The sequence below is a fragment of the Siniperca chuatsi genome, linkage group LG9, assembly GCF_020085105.1.
Source record: "Siniperca chuatsi isolate FFG_IHB_CAS linkage group LG9, ASM2008510v1, whole genome shotgun sequence".
NCBI classification, from domain to species: Eukaryota; Metazoa; Chordata; class Actinopteri; order Centrarchiformes; family Sinipercidae; genus Siniperca; species Siniperca chuatsi.
In genome coordinates, this window is record NC_058050.1 from 12,501 (window position 1) to 22,500 (window position 10,000).

The 10,000-nt window shown below is 44.5% G+C and overlaps 2 protein-coding genes across 2 annotated transcripts in view; one reads left to right on the plus strand and one right to left on the minus strand.

Moving 5' to 3' along the window:
• decr1 (2,4-dienoyl CoA reductase 1, mitochondrial) overlaps window positions 1-6,672 on the minus strand; it is a 7,795-nt gene extending 1,123 nt beyond the window's left edge. Inside the window, exons 1-6 of the mRNA XM_044208226.1 lie at window positions 6,516-6,672; window positions 3,522-3,730; window positions 1,983-2,040; window positions 1,521-1,607; window positions 919-1,066; window positions 244-343 (exon numbers count right to left, since the gene is read on the minus strand). Of these exons, the coding sequence (XP_044064161.1) occupies window positions 244-343; window positions 919-1,066; window positions 1,521-1,607; window positions 1,983-2,040; window positions 3,522-3,730; window positions 6,516-6,617 (704 nt within the window). The 5' untranslated portion in view covers window positions 6,618-6,672. The remainder of the gene's footprint in view (window positions 1-243; window positions 344-918; window positions 1,067-1,520; window positions 1,608-1,982; window positions 2,041-3,521; window positions 3,731-6,515) is intronic.
• A 287-nt stretch (window positions 6,673-6,959) lies between these two features.
• The window catches only part of pmvk (phosphomevalonate kinase), a 4,400-nt gene continuing 1,359 nt past the window's right edge, over window positions 6,960-10,000 (plus strand). Inside the window, exons 1-3 of the mRNA XM_044208227.1 lie at window positions 6,960-7,364; window positions 9,610-9,673; window positions 9,753-9,905. Coding sequence (XP_044064162.1) covers window positions 7,270-7,364; window positions 9,610-9,673; window positions 9,753-9,905 — 312 coding nt within the window. The 5' untranslated portion in view covers window positions 6,960-7,269. The remainder of the gene's footprint in view (window positions 7,365-9,609; window positions 9,674-9,752; window positions 9,906-10,000) is intronic.

A 10,000-nucleotide genomic window follows, 5' to 3' on the forward strand; every position in this document is an offset into this window, starting at 1 on the left:
TGATAACAGCAGTCAGTCTGATCTGAGGTCAGTATTTCATGTCTATTCATGTTGTGTGCAGCTGAAAGCTTATCGCCTCTCTCTCTCTGGTTCTGTTCTGTTTTTCCTTGCCACTGTTGCCAAGTGCTTGCTCATGGTGGGAACTGTTGGGTCTCTGTAAATAATTTTATAAAGTGCAATGACATAACTTCTGTTATGAATTGGCGCTATATAAATAAAACTGAATTGAAAGGTCAGACTGACTTGTAGAGTGCCTCGACGCCGGCCTTCGCCGACGCACTCGGGACCACGAAACCAGAACCAGACTCAGCGTAGATGGTGGTGATGGCCAGGAAGGACGCACCTGAACAACAATAATTAATAAACAATAAGAAGGGCACACCTGGGGCCTATACTACGAAGCAAGTTCAGCACACCCAGGATATCTTTCCGTTATCTGGCTTCGCTAAGCCTAACAACCGTAGTCACACGACGCCGGTTATCAACTCGGTAAATCAGCACAGGGGTTTGCAGCATACGACCAATCGCAAACATGGACAGGTCTTCTGGCAGCAGAAAGGCCTGTTTTACCAATGAAGAGCAAACTATAATATTAGAGAAACACAAAGACGTTAAACACATAATCCAGCTGAAAGCAACACAGCTGCTAAAGACAGCTGGCAAAAAAAATTGCAGACTGTGTGAATGTATAAATTTCATAATAATAAGTTACCATGGAGATGTACCCCAAATCCTGCTTCGTAGTACAGGCCTCTGAACAACAGAGAGTTAACAATACACAATCAACCATAAGAACAATAAACCAACAACACACAACAATAACAAGTAATTTAATTTAAACTTTAACTGACCTCTGACCTTTCTGACCAAACTCAGTCTAAACTACAGCCAAGGATCAGTCTCTCAGTAACCTCTGACCTTTCTGACTCTGGATCAGCCTCTTGCCCAGCTCCAGAGTGATGAACGCCGTCCCGTTCAGGACAATGTCAGTGACGCTCTTCCAGGCGTTTGGCGACAGCCGTTCTGACGGACAGACAAAGTTTCCCGCCGCGTTGTTGATGATCACCTGCACCAATCAGGTCACACCAGCTGTGACAAAACTATTAACGATGACATCGCAGTGCTCAACAGTCAACATCACATCATGACGTCATCATGCATATAATGATGTAGCTCATCAGGAGTCCTGCTGGACAATTTGCAGCATCTCTAAAAACATGTTTTCCAGATTTTTATGAACTTGGGTGTGAAGACACACCTGATCAGGTTTCCGTGCAGGATTTTCGATCACCAGGAGCGTCTTTAAACTTTGTTGTGGTTTTCTCATGAACTACTGAACAGGTGTGGAACATGTGTCCATCACTGTCTCTATGAGGGACCACAGAGTACCAGTTCATCTGCTACTGATCACATGACTGGCTTCACTACTTCAAAGATTTAGGTTTACATTTAGGGTGGGGAATACTTGTCAATGAGGGTCCTCCCAAGTATAGAAAGACACGTGTGTGTGTGTGTTTTACATCAGGAAGTCCTGTCAGAGTTTCAATCTGGTCGACACAACGAGAGACGGCCTGAGGATCTCTGACATCACACTGAACCGCATGGACCTGAGGACAGAGAGAGAGGGGGGGACCGGGTCAGACCAGTCAGATCTGGTTCAGACTAGTTTAGACCAGGTGCCTCAGGGATTTATAAAACTGTGTACATGCACGTTCCCTTTATAAATGATAATCACAGCCTTTATGAATATGAATGTTCATGTTGTTGGAGAAACAAAACAAAGTCTGAAGGCTGCAGCAGCTGTTAATGTTCAACTAAGGAAGACAACACATCAAGTTTGTTTATATAAATCCAAACTTTTGTGTTGGAAGTGGCGAATGAGTATCTGAAGCCCTGTTTAGTGTTTAAACATAAGGCTCCAGGTCAGTCTGCTTTGATCAGGTTTAGTCCGGTTCAGTCTGGTTCTGTTTTTGCTTTGTCACCTTGTTTCCAGTCTGGCTGCAGATCTCCTCAGCTGTTTGCTGCAGGACGTCCAACTTCCTGAACAACAAACACACATGATGTCAGGTTATAAATCACATTTTAAAAGTATATGAGCGACGTTCATGAAAAGGTCATAAAATCATTCAGATTTTTTTGTCACATGTAAATATGGAAAACATGTGATTCTAATTCTGCTTTTCCTGGTTTGTAATTTGAGTGTCGTCTGCATAGAGGACATTCTTTATTCTTTAATGAGGAAACATGGAGAACAGAAGATATGGGGGTGGGGGTATGTAATTTGACATATGACCTGTGACCTGCTGTTTGGTTAATTTAAGTGGTCGGGGGGCAGACACCGGGTAACTGCTCTAATGGAAGCGCAGAGAAGCGTGCAGGACTGCAACTCTACCTCCTGGTCTCAAATCTGAGTTGTCAGGGTTTTGGTCCACTAATAAACACGGTCAGGTTTCTTGATATGAGAGCTGCTCCAGCCAAATTGGGATGAATGCCGTCTCTCCTAATCAGACCAGGTCTTCCCCAGAAAGTCCGGCACGTTTGCTGGACGCCAGCTCGACAGCCAGCGGCGGCATGAAGACATGCGGCTGAACATGTCATCACCGGTCAGGTTTGGCAGAGGCCCAGAGAAAACTAGAGTCCGACATTGTCTTAGCATGTGAACACACCGACTCAACATTAACCTTAGTGACCTCCGACTGGCTTAATCGGGAGTCGTTACGCCGACATGAATAACAATCTTACTGTATTTACGTTTATCCTTAGTCAGCAGTTTTAAATAGGATTCAGCGTCGCCCGCTCTGGCCCCAGGAATACATCTGACTATGGTCGCTGGTGTCGCTAACTTCACGTTTCTCAAAATGGAGCTGCCAATAATCAGAGCTGGTTTCTCAGCAGGTGTGTCACTGAGTGGGGAGAACTTGTTAGAAACGTGAACAGGTTGGCGGTGAACCGTGGGCTTCTGCTCAGGGCTGTGCTTCCTTCGGACATTCACCCAGCCTCCCTGGTTTCCTGGGAACCGCGTTTCCAATTCACTAAGCCTCGCCTCCAACGCTACAAATAAACTACATTTATTACATGTACCATTATCACTAAAGGAGGCAGAGGAAGAGCTAAACATCTGACACACCGAGCAGGAGAGTGAGAGGGAGAGAGAGAGAAGCCATTGCGAGCTGCTAAGCTAAAGAACGGTAGCTAGCAAAACTGAATAGCGTGTAAACTGTGAGATTAGCGAGAAAGCCGTTAAAAGAAGGAGAGCGCTGAGTGTTTGAGCAGAACTAGTGTACGTTTAAATGTATAACAGATAGTCATATAATGAAGAATCGAACAAAACTAACTGTGATGAGCAGAGCAGCTAAAATATGCTACTAGTAAAACACAAACACTGGTGACCGGAAATGAGACAATCCGCTTACCGCAGCACGTCGGCTGAGGTAAGCGGATATAGTTCCTTGAAAAGTAGATCCTGGGGATAAAAGTTCTGGGTACTTTGGGTGGAAACGCAGCATAACGTGACCTCTGACCTGCTGGCGATGACACACTGAGCTCCCAGCTGCGACAGGGTGGTGGTCATGGCTCGGCCCAGTCCCGTCCCCCCTCCTGTGATGAACGCCACTCTGTTGGTGAAACTTCCTGTCGGCAGCATGACGCCTTCAGCCGGCGGGAAGAACCCCGACTCCGGAGGAGGAGAACCAGACTGCTGAGGAAGAACCGCCGAGCTGTGGAACCACGACTGAAAGAAAACGGTTCGTAAGGGTTGGGGGTTTGAGGGACTTGTACTCCACAGCGTCCAGGTTCAGTCTATTGTGTGATTTCTCTGATGCACCTGGGCTGCATCACATACAGGTAAATACATTATGTTCAGGTGTTGTGTCAACGATCCGAATGTGCCCTCTCTTAAAAAGTGTTTATTAATTACAACAACACCATAATGTTGTTAAAACGAAGAAAAATGAGAATTAGTTAGACAGTTATGTCCGTTATGTTTCTGCCTTTGGAAGAATGTCGTAGAAAAGGTTTCAGTCGTAGTCGTCTGGACGCTGTTTTCAGAATCAAGACGTTTCGGCTCCCATCCGGAAGTCATTCTCAACTGAGAATGACTTGTTGTGAATCCTGGAACAGGGTGCCAGATCAGATTTTGAAGGAAGGGAATAACTGAATATACTTGCAGAAGGAGGTTTGAATTTTGGCTATAACCTTTGACTATCCGAAAGTCATTCTCAGTTGAGAATGACTTCCGGATGGGAGCCGAAACGTCTTGATTCTGAAAACAGCGTCCAGACGACTACGACTGAAACCTTTTCTACGATGGACCGGTCCTGGACGAATGAGGGACGACACCGTCTTTGGAAGAATAAATAACCAGGTAATCCAGGTACATTACAGAAAATGTTTTATTTCGAGGCAACAGGGTATTTTTGTTTGTTTATCTAACTTTAGGTGTAATTTTATGTGATGTTGATTTGTGATCTTGGTTCTTGTATTTAAATAATAAAAACAGGATAAAACAGGAGAGTAAAAGTTCAGTGTAACAAACGAATCATTCGATTTAATTAAAGGCAGAACTGAGTCTCAGCAGACCTGCAGGTCTCTGGGAGTTTGGCGCATAAAAACTGAACTTTTTCAGTTCTGATTCTCCGTTTTATTTTTTAAAGAATTACTAATCCAGACCTCTCAGGTGGTCTGGGATCAGGTCTGCGTTCTGTCCCCAGAGTCAGAATTAAACCTGGAGAAGCAGCGTCCAGTTTTTACTCCCAGAGACCTGCAGGTCTGCTGAGACTCAGTTCTGCCTTTAATTAAATCGAATGATTCGTTTGTTGCACTGAACTTTTACTCTCCTGTTTTTATTTTCTGTTCAACTCTGTTGTGTTTTTAATGTCTTTTTATTTTGCCCTATGTTGCTTTTATGTTTTATGTAAAGCACTTTAAGCACTCTACAAATAATCTTGCCTTTAACAGCCAGAAGCTGAACTACATCCACAGATCTGAGATCAGTTTCATAGTAAAGCTCAGTGACTGTCACCCAGAGGTTTCTGAAGAGCCAGTCTGAAGCTCAGTGTGGCAGCGCCTGACTCCGCCGGCTCTCCGCTAATCCAAAACTGAGCCAAGAGGTGGAGCGCGGGCGGAGCCGAAACCAGCCACCTGTGACGGCACGCACCTGTCAGTCAAAGCAGCCACGTCCTTAATTACGCAGAACTTTAAGCCTGAATGTAATTTAAACGGGCGAGTTATATAAACTCTCACCCCCTCACAGATGTCATGAACGGGGAAATTAGCTCTAGAGACCAAAACCGTTTTTTGTGCCAGGCTGTAAACATGTTTATTTCTGCTGTGAAGTCGGTATTTTAACCCGGGGTTATGAAGATTAACTCGCTTTTGGAGCCTCAAGTGGCCGTTCGAGGCCTGCGTGTCTCTGATCCACCGACCGGCACGTATTTCAGCGAGAAATCTTCTCCCACTCAAATAGCTAAACAACGGAGGCTGGTAGCGAGATGAGGCGACAACATCCAAAAAGTGAAGTACGGAAAGTGTATAAGTACGGAAATACAGTTTCTTCATGGATTATATTGATGCCAAATTGACAAGAAGATGGTCGACAATAGACGCCTTTGATCTCGTGTTTCCAGAGTCACGTGTTTTTGCGGACAGGTAAGGAATTGTTAATATGTCATATTTCTTAAAGGGAGTTTGGCGTAATATTTTCCCCGGGAGCTTCAGTTTAACTGCGAACACTGTATGGAGCCTATATTTAACGCTTTGTCTCCACCACAGAAAGTATATAGTTAGTTATTGATTGATTAATGGTTTACAGTCTAATAATGTGTGTTTGTATTGATTACTGACGGTGGCTGATTTCTGATGAAACGAACTTCTGCCTCTGCACATTAAACTCAGCTGTTCAGTGTAAATAAGTTTTTATTGAAAGGCGCCACCTGGCGGTCAGATGGCTGAACTACAGTCGCCGCCACCAGACTCCATTTATCTTTGTCACGTTTTATTTTGCATTTATTTTATTTTAACTGCATTTTAAACACAAAACAGATGCAACCGCTGCAGATTCCAGTTCACTCACATTTTAAAACGTTTTATTTTACTGCTCGAGTTTTCTGTCGATGCTTTAAACCTGAACTGAATCTTATTTGATATAAAACACTTGATTCATTCCCAAGCGAAGTCAAACTTAAAGCTGCTAATAAAAACAAATCAGATGTTAAAATCAATGAGTCCTCGTGCACTCTTTGCTGCAGAGCGCGTGCACGTGGTGCTCGCAGAGGCATGACAAACTGGGTGAAAGGTCAAACTACAGTAAGGGTCCATTTATTGATGGTTTTCATGCGATTTAAACCGTTAAAAAATCTTATTCTTCTACCACTTTTATCATTTAAACTTTACTATCAGAAACACTGACTGATTATCGATTATTGATTGTTTGCGTTGTTGTTTTTGCAGCTGCTCTCTGACGTCACAGTTTTAAAGACTTTAAGTTATTTTCTAAATGTTTCTAAAAGTTTTCTCACCGTTTGAACTGAAGTCCTCGCGGATCTGAGAACTTCCGACTTTCTCCAAAACACTGCGGCCGCCATCTTGTTCAAGACCTGATGACCTTTGACCCGGATCATACCAACATGGAGGAGAGACTCACTCAAATTATATTAATCACATTACAGTATATTAAATTAAATTAAATGAAATGTTTGACGGAAGAAAATCTCAAAGTTTATAAAGACTTACACAAACTATTTCACTGGTGGGGGGCCACACGTGGTTGAAAGCGAGGAAGTGGACATTTACATAAAACAGTGAAAACATGACCACAGATGGTTCAATTAAAAAACATTTTATTCTTTATAATTTAACTAATTAAAGAATTATTTGCTGTCAGAAATCCCGACTCCAGTTCATTAACGCCCCCCCTCCTCTGGGAGCGGCGGTGGTTCAGTCCAGAATGTGACGATGATCACGTGTTACCGTAATGTGTCTAAATGTTGTGACTTTAGAAAAACACAGCGGTTTAATTTCTGATTTCTCTTCACAAACAAACTGCACACGTCACATGATCGATATCCAATCCGCTTAGTATCGATCACTGACCGGATGACCTCGCCTGTGTTTGGTCAGTCAGGCTGGTAGTCGCTGTATTTTGAAGCGCTTCCTGTTTGCTCGGATAGTTACGGTTCGGCCCGCGTGGTCCGACAGTCGGAACACGGAGCTGACAGAAACCAGCAGCTGATTGATCAGCAGCAGGTATTGATAGGTGATTACTGATGACAGATGGAGGACCGAGTCTCTGAACCCAAACTGGTTCTGGTCTTCAGCGGGAAACGGAAGTCCGGAAAAGATTATGTGACGGACCTGATCCACAACCGGTAAATACGCCCAGATAATAAATTATTATTGATTATTAGTGTTTACCTTCGTTAGTTTGTTGTTCTGCGATTTGTTTCTGTTCATCCGTTTGTGAGGAGCAAACACTGATCTGAGAGCAGCTCCATGACGTCAGTCTGTAACTGTGACATCAGAACTAATCAAAGAGATCAATTGATTAGTCCTATAATCAGGCTGGACTCAGCATTAATCTTAATTCCGCGTGTTGTCCGTTAGTTAGTTCATTGATCCAGTGAGAGAAAACTAATCACCAACTAATAATTAATCATAAAAAACAAGCCTCTGATGCAGTGATAGTAAACTGAGGTGCTGCTGGATCAATAACTGGGGACCAGCCTGTGATTGGCTCCAGCCCCTCGCGACCGATCAGCCAATATAGCTAATAGCTAATGGATGATGAGCTTTAGTGGTGCAGCTAATCAGATTACCAGAACTATTAATGCATCAGTAATAATAATCCAATATTATAATATATAATTAATATATATAATTAACAATATATTATAATATTATTAATATATATTATATAATTAATGATATATATTATAATATATAATCAATATATATAATTAAGAATTTATTAACATATAATTAATGATATATATTATAATATATAATTAATAATATATTATAATATAATATATAATTCATGATATATATTATAATATATAATTAATATATATAATTTATAATATAATATATAATTAATGATATATATTATAATATATAATTAAGAATATATAATAATATAACACATAATGAATTGAGATCACTCATCTGTTTTCACTTTAATCTTTTTTTGTTGAATCCAAAACGTCACATTAAACCTTTGATTCAGCGTTGAGACAATAAAACTTTTGAAGGTGATGAATACTTTTTATATATTCCGTACCTGCGCGAGTCCGTACCTGCGCGAGTCCGTACCTGCGTGAGTCCATACCTGCGCGAGTCCGTACCTGCGCGAGTCCGTACCTGCGCGAGTCCGTACCTGTGAGTCCGTACCTGCGTGAGTCCGTACCTGCGCGAGTCCGTACCTGCGCGAGTCCATACCTGCGCGAGTCCGTACCTGGTTGAATCCGTACCTGCGCGAGTCCGTACCTGGTTGAGTCCGTACCTGCGCGAGTCCATACCTGCGCGAGTCCGTACCTGGTTGAATCCGTACCTGCGCGAGTCCAGACCTGGATGAGTCACATATATAGTTATTAAAGCTGGGGAAGGTAACATTGGAGAAACTAGCAAGAGACAGTTAGATTTTGAAAGTATCGAACCGAAAAAGTCCCACCCCCTCCCTTCAGGCCTCCCTCCAAAGCCCCTCCCCCAATACACATTTCGACAGGCAGGCAGGTAGGTAGGTAGACAGGCAGGCAGGCAGGTAGGTAGACAGGCAGGCAGGCAGGCAGGTAGGTAGACAGGCAGGCAGGCAGGCAGGCAGGCAGGTAGACAGGCAGGCAGGCAGGCAGGTAGATAGACAGGCAGGCAGGTAGGTAGACAGGTAGGTAGACAGGCAGGCAGGCAGGCAGGTAGACAGGCAGGTAGACAGGTAGACAGGCAGGCAGGCAGGTAGACAGGCAGGCAGGCAGGTAGGTAGACAGGTAGGTAGACAGGCAGGCAGGCAGGCAGGTAGGTAGACAGGCAGGCAGGCAGGTGGGTAGACAGGCAGGCAGGCAGGCAGGTGGGTGAGACAGGCAGGCAGGGCAGGTAGCAGGTAGACAGGTAGACAGGCAGGCAGGCAGGCAGGTAGGTGAGACAGGCAGGCAGGGCAGGGGTAGACAGGCAGGCAGGCAGGCAGGCAGGTAGACAGGCAGGCAGGCAGGCAGGTAGACAGGCAGGCAGGCAGGTAGGTAGACAGGCAGGCAGGTAGGCAGGTAGACAGGTAGACAGGCAGGCAGGCAGGTAGACAGGCAGGCAGGCAGGTAGGTAGACAGGCAGGTAGGCAGGTAGGCAGGTAGACAGGTAGACAGGCAGGCAGGCAGGTAGACAGGTAGACAGGCAGGTAGGCAGGTAGACAGGTAGACAGGCAGGCAGGCAGGTAGACAGGCAGGTAGGCAGGTAGACAGGCAGGTAGGCCAGCCAATCATTTCATTCGGCCTGACTGAATTTTTCAGAGCATTTGATTTATTGATTGCTGTCAGGATGTAAAGAGAATTTAGCTTGTGCTACTTTACCTACGCTAGCTTTAATACGCGTGTGTAATGTTTAGCTCACCTGTTTCTTCTTCTTCTGTAGTTTAGGATCTGATGTTTGCTGCGTCCTGCGTTTGTCCGGACCTCTCAAACAGCAGTACGCTCAGGTGAGACCAACACCTGCTGATACACGCAACACGTCACCACGGTTACTGCTGAGTCATGCTGGTTCTGTTGGTTCTGCAGGAACACGGTCTGGACCTGGACCAGCTGCTGGGTCCTGGTCTTTATAAGGAGCAGTATCGGGCCGATATGATACGTTGGGGAGAAACTCGGCGACGCCAGGACCCTGGGTTCTTCTGTCGCCTAGCAACCAGAGGAGCATGGCAACCTGTCTGGGTACGTCACTGTCCATCTCTGATGTCACCGCCTCCTCCTCTCCTTTACTTTTTCTTCTTCTGGACTCTTTGTTTATCCCTCGGATCAGTTTTTCC